The sequence below is a fragment of the Acinonyx jubatus genome, chromosome D1, assembly GCF_027475565.1.
Source record: "Acinonyx jubatus isolate Ajub_Pintada_27869175 chromosome D1, VMU_Ajub_asm_v1.0, whole genome shotgun sequence".
Taxonomy (NCBI): Eukaryota; Metazoa; Chordata; class Mammalia; order Carnivora; family Felidae; genus Acinonyx; species Acinonyx jubatus.
Genome location: NC_069390.1, coordinates 95,271,825 through 95,294,805, shown reverse-complemented (window position 1 = coordinate 95,294,805; position 22,981 = coordinate 95,271,825). Strand labels below are relative to the sequence as shown.

Here is a 22,981-nt window from a genome sequence, read left to right as displayed (position 1 = left end):
CCCAGTCACATGCCTGCATCTACCTGCCTACCTGCCAGCAGGGTACTGTGCACCCAAGCAGATGAGGAAACGGGTTTGGTGATCCGTTAGCCACACCGCCACATTATTAAATTATTAATCATTGTCACACATCTCTTTCACGTGTGCTGGAAAAACGATTAGCATGCGAAGCCCTGGCAAGTCTGTTTACGGGACAACTGATCGTGCACGTGGAAGTCTGACTAGCACCTAGTCATAAGGGTGTCAGCTCCCTTAGAACTAAAAGGGTCGGCCCCTGGAGCGCGTGTCCAGGATGGCGGTCCTGTCTGGCACCTCCAGGTGGGGGCACGCTCAGGACTGTTACGGATTCTCCGAGCTCGTTCCCCTCTGGAGTCTGGAAGGAGTCTCTGTCCTCCACTCGGCCTCGGGCTTTGGCAGAGGAACCACTGTTCGGCAAGACTGATGGAAATTCGGACAGAGGACGCGAGGAATTAAGGGCCTTTGGGCAAAGCCCAGTTGGCCGCTGAGACAGCAGAGATGCCGTCTGAAGAGAGGAGGTGAAGGAGGAGACACTGTTTGAGCTAATAAATCTGGAGGGATTACCAGCTACTAATGAACCCAGGGAGATTTGCAATCACCGCCTAATAGAAAAGATAAAATCACCCTAATCTGTTGCCAGAGACTACAGATGGGCCCGGTGCCAAAGGAAGGAGCTGCAGCCTCTGGGGAGAAGCATAGAGAGTTAAGGTTAAGGGTCACAAGTGGTGAAATGTCAGTGAAAGGCAGGAAATAATTGGGCCCTGGGCTGGCAGGTGTCGGTGGCATGGCTAGCTGGGTGCCATGATCACCGATGCACTGTGGTGCCCCAGGACGGGCCTACACCTTGGTGCTCCTGGTCCCACCATTGTGCCGGAGAGCAGACTGCCATTTGTGGGGTGTAGAGAGAGGCCACGGCCACCGCAGAGTTCTTCCCTTGGGGAATCTAGAGAGAAGGGGCTGGGTGCTGGCCGTGCCATGTTGGGAGACACGGGGAGGGTTTGCAGCGGCAGGAGCCTTGACGTCAGATAGAGGACAGGCCAGAGAAGCAGCTATGACTTCTAGTTATAGCCCTGCTGTGAACTAGCTGAGTGACACAGCAGTAATGATGGTTGACTTAGTGAATACCTTCCACACTCAAGGCTCTGTCATTAGTGCTTCTCAGTTATTCTCTCACGTAAACCTCAAGACCATTCAAGTGGAAGGCACCGCTTTATTCCCATTTTACGGATGAGCTAGCGGAGGCTCCTAAAACTCGAGGTAGTGGAGCCAGGTCATGATCCCAGGTGGTTCTAGCTCTTAACCACTTCATTCTATCACATTTGTGCCCCCGTCGGGCTTCACTTCCTCATCTATAAAATGATGAGGTTGTGAGCACCTGGGTGGCTCCGTGGTTGAGCGGCCGACTTCGGCTCAGGTCATGACCTCACAGTTGGTGGGTTCGAGCCCCGTGTCGGGCTCTGTGCTGACAGCTGGGAGCCTGGAGCCTGCTTTGGATTCTGTGTCTCCCTCTCTCTCTGCCCCTTCCCCACTCACACTCTGTCTCTCAACATAAATAAGTAAACAAACATTAAAAAACATTTGTTTTTTAATGATGAAGTTGTATTAGGTGATCTCTCGGGGTCTTTCCAGCTCTGAACTTGTTTTATCCTACACCCTGCCAGGGGCATTCCACATCACAGCACCCTCAGATTGAGGATGTTTCCTGGAGGTGAGGGAGAATGACCATGAACTTGGAGGGCCCGCATGGCCCACGAGAGCAGTTTCTGTTCCGCCAACAGCTCCTCAGCTTCCCAAAGAGTAGCCAGGTCCCAATGAGTCCTTGCAAGGAATAACCCTTCTAAGCCCCTGTGTCTGTCTTGTTTGGGCAGAATGAATATATGCAGCCAGTTTTTCTCCTCCGAGTTCATTTTTACTGTCAAGCAGACCAAGCCTATGTTTATTCTTCTAAAGGTCTATCAGAGAGATTAAGGAATTGGAATTGCTGAAATGATTACAGAAAGGGGAGCCAGGGCAGACAGGGAGGAAGAAAACCACTGATTCGAGAGGAAGTGCTCACCGTCCGTCCCTTCCGATCCTTGCCTTGGTGAGCCAACCCTCCCTGTCTTTTTTCAGATCTTACTTAAATGTCACTTCCTCGGGGGGGGGTCTCCCCTGATACCTTCCCAGCACCCTGTGTTCTGTTCACAGAACTCGTCAGCGGGCTGCCAGTAAACATTATTCCCTTCCCTTCCTTCTTTCCCGCTTCTCTGTTGGGTATGTCCATCCTTAAACCTCAGTTTCCCAACTTATTGCCTCTAGTTTTATCAGAGCTAATATCAGAAACATTTCACAATTGGCTTCTCACCTGGTTAGAATGACAGTTCCCACGGTGCTCAAACGTCTTCTGTATCTTTAGTCTTTTACCAAAAGCACACACCATACAGGTGCACACACATGCACACACACATGCACACACAGAGCTAGCCAGCAGCTAACAATCCATCAGTCCGACAACTTTCTAGTGGCAGAACAATTGATTCTAAAGTGTAGTTCATTGTAAAATTATTAAGTCAATCTACATACTTCACCTTTATTGAGCCTTCTAGAAGAACTACCCTGCATAATACAGTACACCTTGGTGAATAAATATGTTTTTGGTGTAACTAGGAAAAGAGTAATGGAGTGGAAGCTCCCCATGTGTCTGTCTGAACCTCCGTGGTACCACCCCCATCCAAGGCCAACCCTATGACGTAGCGGGTCCAGCAGTATCGAATGTCTCCTGGGCACACACGTGGGTATGCCAGCGTCTTAAGGAGAAGCTCAACTCCAAAATTGTGCTCTCTGGCTGCTGACCCCCCCCCCATGCCTGCGCTCTGAGCTAGGTCGCTGGTACGGAGGGGGTGTATTCAGAAAGAGGAATGGCAGGGAGAATTGGAAGGAGATTTAGGAGGTATTGACTGAAGAATTATTCGTTGCAATTGCACTTGGGGAGACTGTGGCTGACTGCTGGAAGCCCCTTGGCCCGAGTTATAGGATTATAAAGTGGTTAGTCAGCCGTGATTTAGCAACTTACCTTTGGAAAATGCTAAAATCGACTATACTTATTCGGCAGAGATTTATTAAGTGCCTACTGTATGCTGGGGAATCCAAGCAGCCGCGTGGTGGGGCTTGAAGAGCTCTGTTTGTAAGTGCAAGTGCGAGGTATGGAAGGCCAGAGGAAGGAGCATTTGGTGCTTCTTCGGGAGCGTGAAGAAAGGTTTACAGATATGGCTTCCTTTCATCGTGTTTTAAAGGATGGTGAATTCGGAATGAGAATGGTTGAGGGATACGTAGGCAGAGGTAAGGCATGAGTCTGAGCAAGGGCATGGTGGCAGCAATGTGGCTGGAGCGAGGGAGTGGGGTGGAGACAGATGGAACCAGAGCCAGCAAAGCCAGGTTTGGGTCAGATGACGTCCCATCTGCCCCGCAGAGTTGATGGACTTTTTAGCATTGGCGTTGGCATTGGCAGGCCCAGGATCTTGTCTTGGCTGTCCCACCAACTGACCATGCGTGTACCCTTGAACAAGTCCTTCCTCCCCTGGCAGTAAACTAGAGGGTCTCCAGAGATCTCTCAACTCTGAAATGCTGTTGACTTCATGGATTGGACTCCATTTATATGATAATGGCTGAGTGACTTCTCCTGGCCAACATGTTTACCACGTGAAGTAGGTGATTTTCCTCCACACGGCTTTTCAGTGTCTCTGTCCACCTTGCATCTCTCTCCCGTGGCCTCCACAGGCCAGGTCCCCACAGTGGGACCGAGCACCCCTGACTCTTGAGCTGTGCGGCTCTCTTACTTCCCCTCGCCCGGAAGTAGCCATCCTGTCCCCTGTGCCCAGCCTGCTTCCCCCAATGGATGACGGGCCTCCCGGTCTCAAAACTCAGTTTGTGCCAATATGGTCATGGATGAGGATAGCATCAAATTTGGGGACCTTTGAGAGCATCTAGCTAAATCTTGTCATTTCACAGTTGGGGACATAACTGAGGAGGGAGTTATGACTCACCTGAGTTCTCCTAGTGAGAGCCAGGAGTAGGGACCGGAGGTCCCCCGGCCCGCAGGCCCACACGTTCACTGGATCAGCACTGACGGAGGACTCACTGTGTCAGGGATGCAATAATGAATAAAGTTCCGTTGTCGAGGGGGTCACACTAGATGGGGAGATAAACCCAAGTAAATTATTGTAAGTTAACAGGTTAAATAAAGTGAGGAAGATATTCCCAGGGCGTTATGGGACCATCAAACAAGGCGCCCTTGGCCTAGCCCGACAGGTTCAGGGAAAGCTTCCTGGAGGAGGCTGCACCCCAGGGGCCTTTAAAGAATCTCTGGGGATTAGCCAGGTGGAGAAGGGGGATGGGCAGGACGTTCTATCTAAATGAAGGATACACACAGTTTAATGCCTTAGACAACATTTGCTTTTTAACCAAGGCCTTAACCAAGGAAGCAGATAATGTGGAAAATTGTGAAGTTGGTGAGGAAGGTATTTTGGGGTGGGGAGAACCTTTCAGAGCCTTCATTCCTCACACAGGCAGCCAGCTTTGCTGTCCTGTGTAAGGCGGGCGGAGAGGGGAGGTTGAATCCCAAGTGGACCCGAGTTAACACCTCGAGTGTGGACGTAGCTTGTCACACATGCCTGAGACACTTGAGGCTCACGTGGATAGCTGTCAACAGTTGTCCCCCTGCAAGGTGATGTCCCCCCCGCTGACCTAAGGAGAGAAGTGAAGCCAGGGCTGCCTGGGGAAAAGTAGGGAGATTGGGCCGGTCCTATAGTGGGGTGGCCCTGATGTGCTCAAGAAGCCAGCTACTAATAAGTATCCGATGGACAAACAATTCTGCCCCGTTCCTTATCGTGAAGCAGACTCAGCCTGGACTGGCAGAGTGGCCTGTCTTCTGCTCTTCTTTATTGGCAGACCTTCAAAGCCCGAGGCCTGGGGAAGGAAAGCCACAGGCGGCTGTGGTGGCCGTCAAGGGGGCAGATGACAGAAGGCACGGGTCCAGACCCGACTCAAGGTACCAGGTGGTGTAGATTAACTTCAGCTGGAGCTCCAGCAGCCCTGGGCCGGCAGGACTCGTGTCTAATACTCAGTCCTCCCGTGTTACTGCTGCTCTTCAGATGGCCACCCCTGCCTCGGAGCTTCTGAAACTTCCTCTCTCCTCACTCTTGACCATATCCGGTAGGGGGCTACAGACCAGGAGGCGTTTGAATCGAGCCACGGCCTGCCTGGGCAGGCAGATGTGTGGCTACGCTCACCGAGTCATGTTGGGCGAGGACCTTCCCCTTGGCCAGCCCGGGTGACCGAGAGAGTCATCCCGAGCTGCCTACGAGGCGTCTCCAAGAACTACTGTATTTGAGATATGCCGCTCGTGTTTCTTCATCTGCTGTCTACCCAAAGCAAGAGTTGGTCTCAGCCGGGGCTGATTAATCAGTATATCTGAGGGGGCGGTGGGGGAATGAGGCACTGTGGTCAATTATCCTGGAAGAACCAGGCACCGGGAGCAGGGATGCGGGATCATTGAAACTGGAAATGACCCAGTTAGGCCTTTATCCCAGAGCTTGGGTTGGGAGGAGCCCGGCATCTGGGCTTCGCGCTGGGCTCTGGTTTTTAAAGCTGAGTCAGGAGCTTCCAGATGCACTTGAATCCTTACCACGTGGGGCAGGGGATGCAAGAGTGGAATGAATATTGCCAGGAAAATCGATGGAAACTGGAGAAGCATTCGATAGGGGGTTTTGAGACCCTAGCGGAGGCGGAAAAAACTGCTTCGCATCGGAGGAGCCAATTATCAGACAACCCCTTTGCTGATGTTTGACAAACAGCATGACAGTGAACGTGGGTCCCGCGGGGCTCCCAGAACTAAGGTTGAGATATTTGTGTATCATCCGTTTAATAGTAATTGAAAGTTGTTCCCTCTATCTGCCCCAACACGCATACCCACACACGCGCACACGCTCATCTACGGCTGTGTGTGTCGCCGACTGGGTGCACCAGACTGTGCATATGAAATCAATCAAATTGAAATAGGAAGTAGACCCTGGGGACTCCTCTGGTTTAGAATCTCTGGAAGTGTAATGGAAATGGACCCCTGTGACTGCCCAGGCCTTCTGTGCAATAGAGCTTTGGGAGAAAGGAAGACTTGCCTTGCCCTCTGTCACAAATTTGTTAACGATTCCGAAGTGCCATTAATTCAGTGAGAGAGGAATTGGCCTCCCCTTCTGTCCGGTGACCCAGTAGTCCCCGGTCATGTCCAATCACGGGTCTGATCATAAAAATCTACCCATTTACAGGGCGGCCTGGGTGGCTCAGTCGGTTACGCATCCAACTCTGGATATTGGCTCAGGTCATGATGTCACGTGGTTGTGACATGGAACCCTGAGTCGATCTGTGCACTGACAGCGGGGAGCCTGCTTGGGATTCTCTCTTTGCCGCTTCCCCCCCCCCTCACGCACAGGCACTTTCTCTCTCTCTCTCTCAAAATAAGTAAATATTTAAAAAAAAAAAATCTACCCACTTCCATAGCTGGCAATGGAATAGTGATCGCTTCCTGATTCTGAGTACCACCCCTGTGCAGACACTGTTCTAAGCATTACGTCCAGGATCTTGAGTCCTCAGAATATCACCACCAGATGGGTGTTCCAGTTCTACGAAGCAGGAAAGTGAGAACCAGAGAAGTTTGAGAGCCCGGTCTGGGGCCCTTCAGTCAACATGTGCTGAGCTTGCGGAGCTGAGAATTTGCCCGTGACCTCCCAGCCCACACCCTGTCCTTATCACACTGATCTTTATTGCTTTTTCTGTGCTGTATTAATTTTCTGTTGCTGTGCAACAAATAACTACAAAGCAGCTTAAAATAACCCCGGTTATTAGCTCACAGTTCTGTAGGTCACATGTCCAGCATGGCGTGGCTGGGCTCTCTGCTCGGGCTGAAATCGAGGTGGTGGCTGGCCGTTTTCTCATCCGCAGTTCGAGGGCCTCTTCCAGGCTCATTTCTGTTGTCAGGATTCATGTCCTTGTGGCTACAGGACTGAAATCTGTTTTCTTCCCAGCTCTTGGCTGGGGATTGCTCTCCGCATTCAGAGGCCACTCTCTGGTCCTCTGCGACATCCCGATCTCATCTCACTAACAGAACCTCCTTCTATGTCAGCCCTTCTCACACTTGGAATCTCTGTGACTTCCTCATCCGTAACCAGCCAGAGAAAACTGTTTTTAAAGCGCTCAAGTGCTTAGGTCAGAACCGCCTGGATAATCTGTGCCTTATAACATAACATAATCATGGAAGTAGAAACCATCATAGCCCCAGTCCTGACGACAGAGAGAAAGAGAGAGAGAGAGAGAGAGAGAGAGAGTTGTGGGATGGGGGGGACTCTTGGGGGGCCACCTTCGAATCCTCCCTACCACGCTGCCAACCTTGTATGTTGGTTTATTTCTTTGGCCATCTGTCCCCGCCATTACCTGCTGAAAGGATAGACAAGAGATACAGCCATGGAACCAGGAAGAAGGGGCTGGAGAGTCTTGGGACAGGAAATGACATATGTCCTGAGAGGTGATACAGCCAGGTTCTCCTTGCTGGCCCGCTGCAGGGCTCTGGGCAGGGAGCACCCCAGTTCCTGCTGGTGGTCCATAAACCGGCCCCAGAGAGAAGATTGAGAGCCGGAGTACAGAGGGAAACTGAGGCCCCTTGGCACTGCATTCACTACCACAGAAGCTCCTGGTCCTGAGGAATTTGGGCCCTGCTGAGACGAATGTTTGGGGTTTACTGAATGTTTGGAAAGCATAGGGAGTCTGAGAATAAAAGACATTATGGCAAATTGTATTATTATTATTATTACATTATAAGTGCTATTGTATTACAAGCACCATTAGGAGTATCAAGTAGTGTTATTATTAAGCAATCCAGCTTCTCTGTCACCAGCATCAGGCTCCACTCAGTGTCAGAGGCATCAGCAGCTCAATTAATCACCATCCGAGGCTCCCCTCAGCCCCGTCTTTGCGGTCCTGACACCTCACGTTCCCAGCCCAGCAGTGAACGTGACATCTGCCCAACCGGGTGAAGCCTCCGGCAATAACCCCCACGGATTTCAAAACTGGATTTATCTTGCCCAGGAGTTAAGATCTTCTGGAAACCATTCCAGATGCTCTCTCTTGCTTGGAATCCTTCAGTGGTTCCCCATTCCCCTCAGGATAAAGTCCAAAGCAGCCTCTTACGAACCTCCCTCTCTGGGCTTTACCCTGCCCTGTTCCCCACCACCCATAGCCCGCCCCAGCCAGACTGAGAGACGTACGGTTCCCTGAATTTATCACACACCCTCGCTCCTGGGGCTCCGGGCTCCTCCCACCTCTCCCTCCGGGTGGCTTCTGCTCTTCTGTCAGGCCTTGTCTTGCAACCAGCCCTCAGCTTAGGAAAATCCACAGAAATTCTGATACAAGGGACCCCCTTGATCCGTACCCCTAGCACTTGTACTGGCCAACTGTCTGGGACTCGCCTCCGGCTTGACACCGAGTAGGTATATATGGACCTTGAAGACAGCGACAGGCTTTGTTGTATATCTAGTGCCTAATGGGATGTGTCATCTATAGGAGATGCTCATATCTTTTGTGCAACGAATGAGGTAAAAATGGCCAAGATCTGAAAGTCGCCTGGTATTGCAGTTCCCTCCCCTGTGGGAAACAGTCTGAGAGCCCAGTGGCCTGGGTTCTGGTCCTGCCTTAGTCACATTCATCCTGACTGATCTTGAGCATGTCAGAGACAGCGAGAGTCCCAGCCGCTGCGGGAGCCTATCGTTTTGGTCCTGCTGCAGAGATGCCGATGGGCAGAGTCAGTAGGAGGCCAGGGCTACGGATTGACCGCATCACTCACCTTCCTCAGAATCTCCTTATGTCCCTTGTGAAAGGGATGCCTCGAGTCTCTACGTGCCTGAGGCTAATGAGTTGGGACCTGGGAAGAGGGAGGTTTAGCGCCTGAGGTGGAGACGGGAGGCCTGATCAATGGATCCTGAGTGCAGGGGACCTCAGAAGTAAGGAATCGATGTCTGATAAAGGAAGCAGACCTGCAGAGAAGCAGCAGCAATCCCCAGCCTAAGGGGAGAGCACAGCGTCCACTATTTCTCACGTCAGTTTGACCCACGGAGGTTTCAGCTTCACAGTTGATAACCGCTTATTGAGTCCCAGAGGCACAGAACAGATTTCTAAGTGCAAAATGAAGGCGGTCACAGCTGCTGGGGTGGAAATAGGAAGGTCTTTCCCCCTTGCCTCTGCCTTCCTCTTCCTGGGAGCAAATGACCAAAGGCTTTGGAAAGGTGATCCCACCCTGACGGGTGTTTACAGGTGAACGTTAATTCATTTAACGAGTGTATATTGAGCATTTGCTCAGCGCAGGCATGGGGTCAGGTACAGGGAACAGATCAATGAACGAGACGGAATAGGGTCTGCATTTGAAGTCCTGTTTGTGGATTCGCGTTGGGAAAGAGAAGCAGAGAAGGGACTGGGTCCCTGGGAGGAACAGATACGCGTGTTTAGGTCACGGGGAGAAATGAATAGGAGGCATGTAGGGCGAAGAATCCAGGAGATCTGGGGGCTGAGAGGTTTAGGACCAAATCTCCCATTAAATGGAATTCACTGACAGGTATGAATTAGCCTCCCAGCTGCTACTTTCTTCAAAGCCCTAGTCCACAAAAGCGATTGCCCAGCCTGCAGAGAGCAGAGGCTTTGATGCAGATTAACAGACAGACAGAAACCGGGTGTGGGGAGGGAGGGGATGCACGGGTACCCAGCGCTCTGGACTCCTCATGGCCGGAACCATCAGGGCTTTCCTGAGACAGGCTGAGAGGGCACTTATGAGACAGGGGTCTGGGACCTGGCCTCCGCCATTCCTTGGGTCCCCAGAAAAAATGAATGGATATAGCCATAAAGAAGAGCCTTGGGAAGTTGAAAGGTCCATGCTGTCCATGGGGTAAGGTGAGGGACAAGCAGCCAGGCACTCTCTTCTTAGGTTCATTCAGCCAAAAGTGTTGACTTCTTTCTCTATGTCGTGCACCAGTGTAAGTGCTGGTGATATGAGTGCATTTGTCTCCAGAGCACCCAGTCCTTGGAAGGCAGCTTTGGACAAACTCACATGATATAAAGTTCTGATGATAGGTATATCTACAGTGGTGGCCCGGTTGAGGCAAGGACTCGTCCCGCCTGTCTTGGGGGATGGAGGAGGTCAAGGTGAAGAATGAACAGAGGAGTAGACAGGGTTCACAGCATGAAAAGACATGTGTGTAAACCTAAGTTTGTTTTTGCCCTGTTTGCGGTCAAGAGCATTGGGAAGTAGAAGGGGACTCGTGATCAAATGTATAGTTTAGGAAGATCCTTCCAGCAGTAGCCCCGAGAAGGAGCTCGGAGAGATGTAAATGGCTTAGTTGGTAGTCCAAGAACAAGCTGGTGAAGATCTGAATTGAGGCAGAGGTGGTGGGGATGGTGGGCAGGCGAAAGATTCAAGAGATGTGGAGGATGTAAAATGTTCTCCAATGACTAGGAATGAATGCATGCACAACTGAATGAGATGGGGAACGTGAGAGAATGGAAGAAACGGAGAAGGAGTTACAAATTCTAAACTGAACGGCAGGTGGATGATGGTCACGTTCACAAGTAGGCAACCAAGGGTAGGAATCAGATGGGGGAGGAAGGATCAGGAGTTCAAGTATGGGAATGATAAAGTCTTAAGGATATCTTGCATTAGTCCAGCTTCATAATAACAGCCTAAGAAGTTGGAATCTTTTGGTGTTCTCAGTACTCCTGGGGTGAGAACATAAAAGGCTGTCAGTCATGGGGGCACCTGGGTGGCTCAGTCAGCTGAGCTTCCGATTTCGGCTCAGGTCATGATCTCGTGGTTTGGGAGTTGGAGCCCCGTGTCGGGCTCTGTGCTGACAGCTCGGAGCCTGGAGCCTGCTTCAGATTCTGTGTCTCCCTCTCTCTCTGCCCCTTCTCTATTTGTGATCTCTCTCTCTCAAAAATAAAACATAAAAAAAGTTCTTAAAAAAAGGTTGTCAATCATGAGCAACTTCAGGGAAGGGCACATGTATTTAGTTTATCCTGTGCCTCTTAGTGACCTGGTTCTGGGTGCACAGTCGGGAGAAATGGGATAATAAGCACTGATCTTCTGTGCCAGTACCCGGGTCTTAATCCTGTGTCTGTCTTTTGGGTAAGACACTTAACTCCCAGGCACCTTGGTTTCTTCTTCCCGCAAATGGGAATATGAATGTCCTTGTGGGGACCAGAAGTGATCTATGGAAGTGCCTTGTGAGCTATGCAGAGCCGTGATGACAGAAGCAGTGAATGTTATTAACTCAGTAATAAATAGATGTTTAATAAATGACTTGGGCTTTAGGTGAGGTAGGCTGCTGGCCTCCCCTCTCAGGCAGTGAGAGGCCAGGGCTGGGCATGGAGGTGAAGGGATCAAAGGCAGAGTCTTGGACGAAAGCAGCCACAAAGCAAGGGTGTGTTTGAAGACACCACTGTTAAGAATAGAAACCAGGGGCGCCTGGGTGGCTCAGTCGGTTAAGCGGCTGACTTCAGCTCAGATCACGATCTCATGGTCTGTGAGTTCGAGCCCCGCGTCAGGCTCTGTGCTTACAGCTCAGAGCCTGGAGCCTGTTTCAGATTCTGTGTCTCCCTCTCTCTGACCTTCTCCTGTTCACGCTCTGTCTCTCCCTGTCTCAAAAATAAATAAAACATTAAAAAAAAATTAAAAAAAAAAAAGAATAGAAACCAAAGAAAGACAGAACCCAACTAGGTCTGGGTGGCAGAATTCAGGGAGATTCCAGAGGCCGTCAGGCATCAGAAGGGCACGTTTTAGGGGTTGTCCGTGGGCGTGGCAGGAAGGGAGCTATTCAGGTTCTTGGGCCACTGCCACGGGCCACCAGGAGCTGAGGGTTTCACGCAGGAACAGAGAGGCTCGCCTTTGTGGCACAATCTGGGAGCCTCCGCCCCATGCTGCCTCCTCGCTGCCTGTTAACGATGCCTGAAAGTGCACGCAAAATGCATTCCTTGAGTGATTTTATTGTTACTATTACTAGTGCTAATCACTCAAGGAGTTCGTATCGTCCTTTGAGTTTGTATAGTGCTTTTCCTGTACACGATCTCTTTTAAGCCTCACTGTGAAGTGTTTTTTTCCCCTCACTTTGTAACGAGAAAACTTGTCTAATTAAAAGAGATAAAAATAAAGAGATTAAAAAATGTAAAAAGCAAAGATTGGTTTCGGAATATGGGATTTCAGTGAGGAAAATCGAGGACAAAGTACCAATAGAGAGTATGTGCCTTAAAACGTTATAACTCTACATTTATGCCTGCTCTGTCCAGGACAATTATTCTCCTAATCGTTTAATTAAACCAATGAGGCAGCTTTGGCTTTCACTGCCTTTCTCTAGGCACTAGGGACGCAGCAATGAGTGAGAGAGCCGACAAGCCAGCAGGGAAGCGTTTGTGGCGCAAACGATGATGACCGCAGAGACGTCTTAGGGATGGCTAAGGGTCCTGAGCAACTCACGCAAGACGGCCAAGCTCACGAAGCTGCGTTCACTGCCCACTTCTCGATGCACCTCGGCCACACACATCTTCAATCATACTGCCTTTATTTCCACTTCCTTCCCACCTGCTGCACCCTGGGGTCCGCTCACTTTCCTTCTCTGGGCTCTTCATGCTGAGCATATGTAGTGTGGCACAAACCTTGGCTCGCCCGTGCTCTCGAGGTCATCGTTTAGTTGCTCGGTCTGGGACCCCCACCAAGCCCCAGACCCCTTCCCTTTGTGATGACAATCCTTCTCGTGTCGAGATTTAGTTGATGTGTGGCAATCCCTTTACTCAGTCTATCAGGGTCCGTTTTGTAGCTGCAAATCTCATCGGTCTTACGAGTCGTGTGTTCTGAAATCAGTTTTAACTCCGTTTTGCCGGGAATTCTACCGGTGAACTCGTAGCACCCCTGACCCTTGGTGGCTCTCCCCACCGCGGCCGCACAGTGGTGAGTAGTAGGTGGAATGAGAACACGGAGCCCTGGCTTTGAAGTCAGCTGGGCCTGGGTTTGAATCCAAACCCCTTTGTTGACAGCTGTGTGGCCTCAGAAGAGCCACATCACGACTCTGGGCCTCAGCCTCTTCAGCTACATGATGACCGTGGCAGCTTCTATGTCATGGGGCTGCTGTCAGGATGGATTGAAATCCTGCGTGTGAAGTGCTTAATTCGGCCAGGCACATAGTAGGTGCTCAATAAATTGTAGCGGTTGTTATTATCGTGAATATTGCTTTGTTGTCATTATTTATGGCTGGAAGATCTGGAATGCCAAGCCTTCTGTCTTGACACAAATAGCCACACCAAGCAATTAACACCTTATGGCAACTTATTTAGCAAAACTTTTCTCATTTGACGAGTAGCTAAGAAAAGCTTCCTGAAGAGTGAGGGGAAAGAGAAGGAGAGAGGAGAAAGCCCCAAGCCTGATATTTCCCTTTGTCAGGATCCAGCTGTAGCGTGGGGAGCAGGAAGAGGAAAGAGAAGGGGGCAGCGTGGAGGAGGGGCGGCATTTGGAGGGAAGAGAACTCACATGTTACGAATGCCTACTCTGTGCCAGCCGCTTGCCATGGATTATCCCCGCAGGGCAGGTGTTCTCTGCATTTTACAGGTGACCAGGCAGAAATTCAGAGACGTTGCTGACCTGCCCGAGATCACTCAACTAGTTTGTGGCCAATCAGGATTAGAACCCAGGATTGTCTTATTTCAAACCCTGTGCTCTTTCTGCCGCACCCTAATGTTTCCCGATGGGACTGCCACACGGCAGAACTCCAGGGGCCACCCCTCACACTGCCATCGATGTAAATGGCGCCTGGGGGTTGTGCAGTGGAGTGGCCATGTCTCCTGAGATCGGACGTGTGGCCTTGGTTAACAGGCTGTTGGAAAGGGGAAACGATGAAGGCCTGATGTGGTGTGATTGGAAAGGGAGGGATGGGGGCGCCTGGTGACTCTTGATCTCAGGGTTGTGAGTTGGAGCCCTACATTGGGTGTAGAGATTATTTAAAGGTACAGTTTTTGGGGTGCCTGGGTGGCTCAGTTGGTTTAGCGTCCAACCCTTGTTTTTGGTTCGGGTCGTGATCTCACGGTTCGTGAGTTCGAGCCCCGTGTCGGGCTCTGAGCTGACAGTGCAGAGTCTGCTTGGGATTCTCTGTCTCCCTGTCTCTCTGCCCCTCCTCTTCTCTTACTCTCTCCCTCAAGATGAAAAATAAATAAATAAATAAAAGAACTTAAAAAAATAAAATCTTTAAAAAAAAATGGGAATGGAGAGACAGACTTAGAGACATTCGAGGGACGTTCAAGAGACAGATTTGACAAAGTTGGCAACGGACTGGATGTGGAGTTAAAAGATGAAGGAAAATTTGGAATTTCTAGCTTACGTAGCTGGGGGAAGAGTAATATGCTACGGGGTTAGAAATACAAGGGAGAAGGGGCTGTAGGGCAAATAGAACATCATAGAATGCCATCTCTGCTACTTCCCCGTTTGACGCGGGCCCAGGCCCAGGTGATGTAGGGTGAGGTAATGGACTGCACCCGGGGGCCTCTGTTTGGCTTTCTGCATTTCTCCTTAGAGTCAAGCACAAGAACTGAATCTGGACCATTCAAACCTCTTGTGCTTTGCGCTCTAGTCGCCCGACCTTGTCCCCGGGCTCACAGCCTGCCCTTGCTCCAAGCTTGGCGGCTGGAGAGCCATGAAGTCTCTGCAGCTGGCACGTGGGCAGATGCCCATTGGTAGACCAGGACCCTGGAAACATCCCACCTGCTGGAGAAAGTGAGGGGACACTCAGACGGGTTGTGCCACTCATGATGATGACCTCTCCATGGTGTTCTCAAACCCTTCTCCACGCCTGTTCAAAATACCCCTCATCCAAGGGTAACCCCTGAATTCGTTCACGACATGACCTTTGGCTGTAGCTATCGAGTTCCCTGCAAATCATCGCATACTCAAGAATTCGCACGCACGCACTCACCCGTACGTGCGTGCATGCGTACACATTTAAGAATGTCCTGATGCGAAAGCCAAGTGGTAAGAAAACGAGCTGTCAGGAATGTGTCTTTTGAAGTACGATAACGCGACGTCCAGAGGACAGGCGGGGGGTGGCGCAAATTTTACTCGTGTTCTTACGCCTGCTTTAGGAGCAAGACTGTGGATTAGTGGTAAGAGTTAGGCGCGCTGAGGACCCCAGGGTCCTCAGTCAATGAGAAACATCTTCAATCAACAGTCCTCAGCCAACATTTACCAAAGAGCCTCTGGGTATCAGGCCCTGCTCTAGGTGCAGTACAGAGCCTGTCACAAATTCATTCAGACTTGGAGTAACGGAAGATTTGGTCTTGACGTCCTCTGCCATTCGGCTTTACCATTTGCTCTTCCCCCTGCTTTCCCGCGGTGTCACAACGATGGAATCCACTCCCATTGGGAGTGGGGACCCTTAGGATTTCCCTTCCTGAAGCACTTACAAGAAGAGAATGAAGGCTCCTGTAAGAATCTGTCCCACCCCACGGCTTCCAGTCCTTCCTCTCCTTTCAAGTAAGGTTGCAGCCAGCCAGGCTGTGTGGTTAGGGGAACATAGGGAACCCAAGGGAGCCAGGTGTGCATTCTTAGAGCTTGTGGTGGGCAGCAGGAACCAGATGGCTTTTAATCCCCTCCAATCCTCAAATGTGTTAACTTTAGGAAATATCCCTCTCAGCAAAATGTTTCCACCGCTTGATTTGGGGTTTATAAGCCATGTTTCCTTGAATGCATTTAGAGTAGCGTTTCCCTGAGTACATTTTGTAGAGCACTACTGTGAGACGCTCAGGTTTTGGAGGGGAAAAGCGTTCCATGGTCAACACGTTTGGAAGGTTCTGGGTTGAACAGAACGTAAACGAGCTGCTTTGCTGGAGGACGTCTTTAAGCCTCTAACATGCTAGCGTGTGTTACGAATCGTGAAAAGGCAGGTGTCATAAGCAGTCTGTTCTTACCGTAACGTGGAACCTTGCTGTTGTGCAATTCCTGTTAACATCCTGGAAAAGCTAGTGTCCTGAGGAACACACTTTGGGAAATGCTGGCTTAGAAGACGTTCATTGTATAGAAACTGGCGGTTTTGCATGTTCATTTAGAAATCAGCCTTCAACGGCGGCAGGAGAGGCCAGGTTTAGACATAAAGAGGCACTTCCTAACTGAGAGGGCACTCAGGGAGCAGAGTCTAAGAGTGTCCCGGGAAATTTTGATAAGAGAACACACCGCCCCCTTTCTTGTCCTTCCACAAGCTCTCCCGTGAGTCATTATAAATAGACTGAGTTATCAAGGAAGCTGCTGGATCTTTTTATCTTAAGGGGGCCTTTGAAAAAGGATATAATTGAGGGATGAGAAGGTAGGAATTAAAAGCAAAAAGACACCCTGGCTGACTTCTGGAGGGGCTGTCTCTAAGTGTTGGTAATTAACTCATTCATTCTTCCTCTGCCCAGAACACAGAGTTGAAGGAAACGCCTTTCCAACTCAGGTTTCCACAGCAAGTGGAACTCAGGTAGAGGGTCAGAAGCTGCCTGAGATCTCAGGGTCAGATTTTGGTCACTGTCATACGTTGAGCGCTTCTGTGTGCCCAAGATGATGCCAAGCCTTTTGCACGCATTTGCGGAACCTGGATTTGAACACCAAAGCCCTATTCACTCTATGCTCTTATGGCCTCTGTGAGTCTGCAGACACCTGAGACGTCAGGGCTCCCTTGAGATGAGCCTCCTTCTGTCAGCCTGCGTGGGGGAGAGGAGGAAGTGGGGGAGAGATGATCTGTGGCCACATTGACAAGGAAACCAAGGGAGAGGGGACATCTTCCAGCTGGTGAGGCCCCTCAGTTGCCTGACAGCAGCCTGGTTCTTTGTCCCGCCACACCCCTCCCCTACCAGATGCATATCTTCTTCTTAGCCACCTGTGCCTTGTGCTGCTGGGAGCCCACGGTGCATGGACAGCTGCCCTGTTTGAGAGCCCGGAGATCGTATCAGTTTATGAATCAATACGTTCTCTGACGTGTCTGTGTTCCCCTAACGGGACCGTGGCAGGATCTAACATCTACCTAATCCTCATCCGACTCCACGCTGTCAGGGGTGAGAGGCTCCAAAGGAATCTTTGTAGCTTCGGTCTGTAAGCTGCAGTTTATCAGGCTAGACCCTGGGCACGGGAGATCAGGCCTGTGGCCTTGGCAGTGGCTCTAGATGTGAGGGGACAGGCCAGGGGCCTGGAGGAGCTAAGTCTTAAGGAAGGGAGTCTGCCTGAAGGAAAGCAATGTTTCTGCCCAGCCAGAAAGTAAGCCCCAGGCACCTCCCATCTGTCATGTCAGGCAGAGTGGCCGATGGGTTAGTCCTGGGGTCCGTAACTACTGTGTGCCCACGGGGTGTGGAGCCGTGTGTGAGGTACTCAGAGCGAACGTGTGACGAACGTGACTTCAGTGGGTGAAAGTGACCTGACTTGCGTTCGGAGAATTCTTCCAGGAGCAGGATTGGTGAGCTAAACCAATCCACACCCTCTTGCCTGGTTTCCTTGCCTAGAGCCTTAGAGGTCCTGGACGCTGAGCTCAGCCCTGCCTGCGGAGGGCGATTCTTCTCCCTCTGACACGGACTAGCCTTGATGGGACTCATGCCCGCAGGTTCTAGCTTGCTGAGGGATCCGGTGGCTCCGGCCCAGGGATTGCAAGAGGGCCACGGGTCCTGGGAGAATTCCCTTGAGTTTCTAAACGTCACTGCTGCGCATGGGGTTTCTCTGACTGCCTCTTCTAAAGTAGCAGCACCCCCCCCCCCACTACGGCCTCCCATAGATGACCAAAATTATATCTATTTGTTTACGGGCTTACAATCTGCCTCTTCCATTAGCCCACAGGCTCCTTGAGGGCAAGACACGTGCCTCTCTTGTTCGTATCTTCTGTACCCAGAACATCCTTTGTGCCTGTGTCTAGCTCATGATAAACACTTGAATGTCTGTTAAATGAATGGAAAAAAATATAGTAACAAGTGAAGGCACAACCCTCTGTGCAGACCGGCAGGTTGAGATTCTTCCACAGCAGACTTGGTTTGGCCACTCTTCTGTTGACAGTCGCCTCGGGTCCCATCACCTACAGGAAAAAGCCCCTGTGCTCTGGCCTCTCTGACCTCTCCGGCCTTATTTCTCACCATCCCCCACGCCCCTGCATCCGACGTGCTCACCCAGTGACTCCCAAACATCGGTGTGCAAACAGCCTTGGCACCTGCTAAAAACGTAGACTCCTGGGCCTCAGCTCAGATGATTCAGATGGTGTTGGGTGGGGCCCAGGGATTGTCACTTTTTTTTTTCTTTACCGTTACCCGGGAGGGGTGCCTGGGTGGCTCAGTCAGTTAAGCATCTGACTTCAGCTCAGGTCACGATCTCACGGTTCGTGGGTTCGAGCCCCGCGTCGGGCATAGTGCTGACAGCTCACAGCCTGACACCTGCTTCAGATTCTGTGTCTCCCTCTCTCTCTGCCCCTCCCCCGCTCACACTCCATGTCTCTCTCCTTCAAAAAGTAAACAAACATGAAAAAAAGTTTAAAATAAATAGTTACCCGCGAGACTGGGGCACCTGGGTGGCTCAGCTGGTTAAGCATCCAACTCTTGATTTCCGCTCAGGTCATGATCTCATGGTTCGCGAGTTTGAGCCCCACATCATCGCACTCTGTGCTGACAGCACTGGGCCTGCCTGGGATTTTCTGTCTCCCTCCGCTGCTCATGCTCTCTCTCGCTCGATTTCAAAACTAAATAAATAAACAAACCGAAAAAAAAGACAGCCGGGAGAATTCCGATGGCAGGTGCTCTGGAGACCACACTTTGAGGAGCCATGCCCTGTCAAAGTACATCGCAGGCAGCTGGCTGAGGGGGGGGTCACACTTCCCCACCTCCATGCCTTTGTATCACGGCCACTTCTGTGTGGCATCGCTTTTGCCCATCTACATCCCCCACCCAGAAAATGCCTCTGCCTCCTTCAAGACTCAGCTCAGGGGTCGCGTCTTCTTTGGACACAGCCCTGCTCCCACCAGGCACGTTAGTTTTGTTGTTTTCTTTACTCTCTCCGTACAGCACGTGTCGCACTCACCTCTCCTAGAGATCATTCCGCTTTTCTCGCTTCTTTTCTCCTCCCCTCGCTCAACACCGTGAGCCCTCTGAGAACAACCCGTGGTTCTCTCTGGACCCTGAGTACCGAGCAGGGTGCCCGCCCGCAAGTGTCCGTTGGACCGGAGGTCCTTCTGGTGCCCCAGACGTGCCCCCCAGATGCGCCCCAGCCAAGTGCGTCCCCATGCCTCTTCCCTGGCTGACCCAACCCTCTTCTCTGACTGCCCGGTCTTCCAGGAGTTCTCACTCCAGAGAATGGACAGCCTCGTGGATGATCGTGTCAACATCCTGGGATTTTCCATTTTCAACCAGTCGCATGCTTTCTTCCAAGAGTTCGCCCAGAGCCTCAACCAGTCCTGGCAGGAAAACTGTGACCACGTGCCCTTCACTGGCCCTGCGGTAAGTACCTGCCGGAGCCCCCGCTACCCCCGGTGCCCCTTTACCTGCACACACACACCCTCCCTCCTAGAGCCCTGCCCCGCCCGGCCCCACCCAGCTCAAAGAGAGGTGTGTACGGGTGCTGGGAAGTGGTTACGAGAGAGGTTTGACGGGGATGAGCTGTAAACGGAGAGCTTGGTGGAGGGGAGCAGGCCGACCGCGCTGCAGGGCCACGGAGCCGTCGTTTAGTGATGTCTGCACATCCCCTGTGGCCAGACTCCTGGTCGTGCCGTTGCTGGGGCCTGCCTGAGTTTAGGATCCAAGAATCCTCTGACTGTGGGCACCTGGGTGGCTCAGTCGGTTAGGCGGCCGACTCTTGATTTTGACTCACGTCATGGTCTCGTGGTTTGTGAGATCGAGCCCCATGTCAGGCTCTTTGCTGACAGTGTGGAGGCTGCGTGGGATTCTCTCTCTCCTTCTCTCTCTGCCCCTCCCCTGATCGTGGGCGCTCGCTCCCTCTCAATAAATAAACGTTAAAAACAAGCAAAAAAAAGAATCCTCTGAGTGGAAAGCACTTTTAGTTCATCTGCTTCCTCATTTTTCAGTAAAGGAAACTGAAGCCCAGACTGGGAGTGGGGGTAAGGGTGGGGCCGTGGAGGTCTTGTTCAAAGTCTAACGCCAGGGCTTTTGCAGGGCAAAATTCGATTTGGAGACTCCTGATTCCGGGTCCACGGTTCTCTCCATCACACTGGACCACCGCCCTGAGTAGGTCCTCATCCGGGGAGGCTTCCTTTATGCCCTCACCCACACTCTTCCTCTCTGTACTCCCTTCCCCTGTGGTGTATGTGATGGAAGGGAAGTCGTCCCTGGCATACTCCGTTGGGTTTGATGTCCTTACTCTGTGAGGACAGGTCAAGTATGTGTGCTTGTGTCCGTCTGGTAAAAGGCAAGTTCTCAGGGGACTGGGATTGCCTGGCTTTCTAGGTCCCGTCCCAGCCGTGTGACACGTCAGCCCCGCGAAGCCCCATAAGACAGCTCAGGTGATGCTCACGTAACTTTCTGAAGGAGCTGCCGTCAGTATCTCCACTTCGCAGCTGATGAAACTGAGGCCCAGAAAGGTTACGTGAACGGCCCAGGGTCACACGGCTAGTGAACAAAGGAACTAGCATCAGAACCCAGTTCAGAGTTTTAACTCCTCGGCCATCTTACCTCTTTCTAGGGCCATCATTCTCTTGCCTCTGTCAGTCGGCCTGGCCAAGTGAAAGGAGTTAGTGGGTATTTGTCATATGAGTGAGTAAGTGAGGCAGGTGGAACAGTGAGCTAGAGAAAGAAAGAACCGGAAAAGAAGTAGGCCTGAGAGATGCAGGGGAATTGGGCACCCCACTGGAACGGGACATTCTGTGGCTTTTAAAATGGGAGCCATATGGGGCACCTGGGTGTCTCAGTCAGTTGAGCATCCAACTCTTGATTTCGGCTCAGGTCATGATCTCACGGTTTGTGGGATCGATCCCCATGTTGGGCTCTATGCTGACAGCATGGAGCCTGCTTGGGAGTCTGTCTGTCCATCTCTCCTTCCCTGTCTCTCTCTCTGCCCCTCCCCCACTTGTGCACATACTCTCTCTCTGAAAATAAGTAAAAAATATAAAAAACATGTAAAAAATAGGGGCACGCCTGCCTCTGATACACGTCCGGGGCAAGGACATTTCTGAACATCTGCACAATGGACACCTAAGTGGTTGGCCAAGGCGGTCATCCAGTGGTAGACTTGCTGAAGGCAGGGGCATGGACAGAGTGACCTCCCAGCAAACACTGTACTTCTTTGATTGCATAGCCCGGTAGAAATCTTAGGGAGGAGGAAGTAACTAAAGGGTCAGGGCTCATGCAAAGCTCAGGGGGCTTTGATCAAGGAGCCAGGTGGCAGAAGGGCACTTGAGAACTGAGTTTCAGGAAAGGCTTAAGGAGCACATCCCAACAACGTATTTTAGACCCAAAAGAAGTGAGAATCCGTAGAAAGGAGTTGGCAGGGGTGAAACATCTGAAGAAGGGGGATTCTCACTGTCAGTAGATGCGTTAGGGACAGCGCGGGATGTCTTCAAGCACAGTGTCACGGTAGGACCAGGTGCATCCCTCCCAGCCGGATGCAGGCCTGTCTTCCCGGTCCTGCCACCGTGGCTCCGGTATTTGAATGAGGCTGGCGGACCGGAAAGACTCACAGCAGAACATCAGGAAAGGAAACTGCTGCCTGCTCTCCAACCCAGGCTGTCCCACATTTGGCATCTGGCCCTCGTGAAATAAAAGTTCCGTGTGACGTATTTCCAGTTACTCTCTGAGGGTCTCAGCCCTTCCATCAGCACTCACGTTGAGCACAAGCAGGCAGGTGAGAGGCCTTCCCTGGGACCCAGTGGGGGAATTTGTAAGGACCCAACGAGGAAGCCAGCCCGTGCCTCTCACGGGTCTCTAGGGCTGGCCGTGCTCACACGTGCCGAAGAGAGTACTGGCCTCGGAGGCACAGGACCCGGATTTAAATACCAGCCTTGCCGTTTTCTTGCTCTGTGATCTTGGGTCACAGTTTTGTAACGCTTCAGGGCCTCAGATTCTTCTTCATCTGTAATTTGGGGCTGATTATGCTAGGCCACTTTAGGAGATTCTCGGGAAGATAAAATGGGCTATAATGCTGTCTTCAAGTGACAGTTCTTCATTGAATGGGCTTATTCAACATGCTATCTTCCAGCCACTGGGATAGGCATTAGTAAATACATCAGGTAGCTTTTGCTAGAAATGCTGTGTAACGACCAGCCCCTAAATCTCACTAAGCATGTAACGCGAAGCATTTGTGCCACTCGTGCATCGGAGCACCTGGGGGGAGGGGGGGGGAGGGATTAGCTCCGGATTCCTAATCTGGCTGGGGATCAGCTCGTCTAAACAACTCATTCAGCGAATCTGGGCTAGGGCAGTTCTGCTCCACATTATCTCTCCTGCTTCCCCTGGCCCAGCAGGGAGGCCAGCCTGGCATAGTCTCGTGGTAGTGGTGGCAGGACAGTAACAGATCAAGTGGCAACACACCAGACCTCTTAATCAGTTTCCCAGCATGTCCCCTGAGAGGGATGCTGCTCCCCCTGTGGAAGCAGAGTGAAGCCCCTCAGTTGGCCTGGAATGATCAGGGAGGGCGTCCCAGAGGAGGAGGAAGCCAAGACCGCCCTGCTGCTCACTTAGTGTGTGAGACGCTGTGCCGGATGGAGCCGGGGCCGCGTGTCCTGTCACATGGAAGCAACCCTCCTGACCTCATTTTTCTCCTTCCCAATCCCAGTCTCAGGCCTCCCGAAGCCTCAGCACCTTATGTTCCTCAAGAATGTTGGGGGGCATTCAGGGAGGGGGGTGTCTCCAGAGGCTCCCTCCATGCTGGGGGGCGGAGAGCAAGAGTACAAGCCTATTTCAGAGGGGAGGTGTG

At 51.6% G+C, this 22,981-nt stretch overlaps 1 protein-coding gene across 3 annotated transcripts in view; it reads left to right on the top strand.

Annotated features, from left to right (window-relative positions):
* Positions 1–22,981, top strand: part of GRIK4 (glutamate ionotropic receptor kainate type subunit 4) — a 428,197-nt gene that overhangs the window by 291,743 nt on the left and 113,473 nt on the right. For all 3 annotated transcript variants that reach the window (XM_027036757.2, XM_027036756.2, XM_027036754.2), the window contains one exon: positions 19,393–19,554. In XM_027036757.2, coding sequence (XP_026892558.1) covers positions 19,393–19,554 — 162 coding nt within the window. The remainder of the gene's footprint in view (positions 1–19,392; positions 19,555–22,981) is intronic.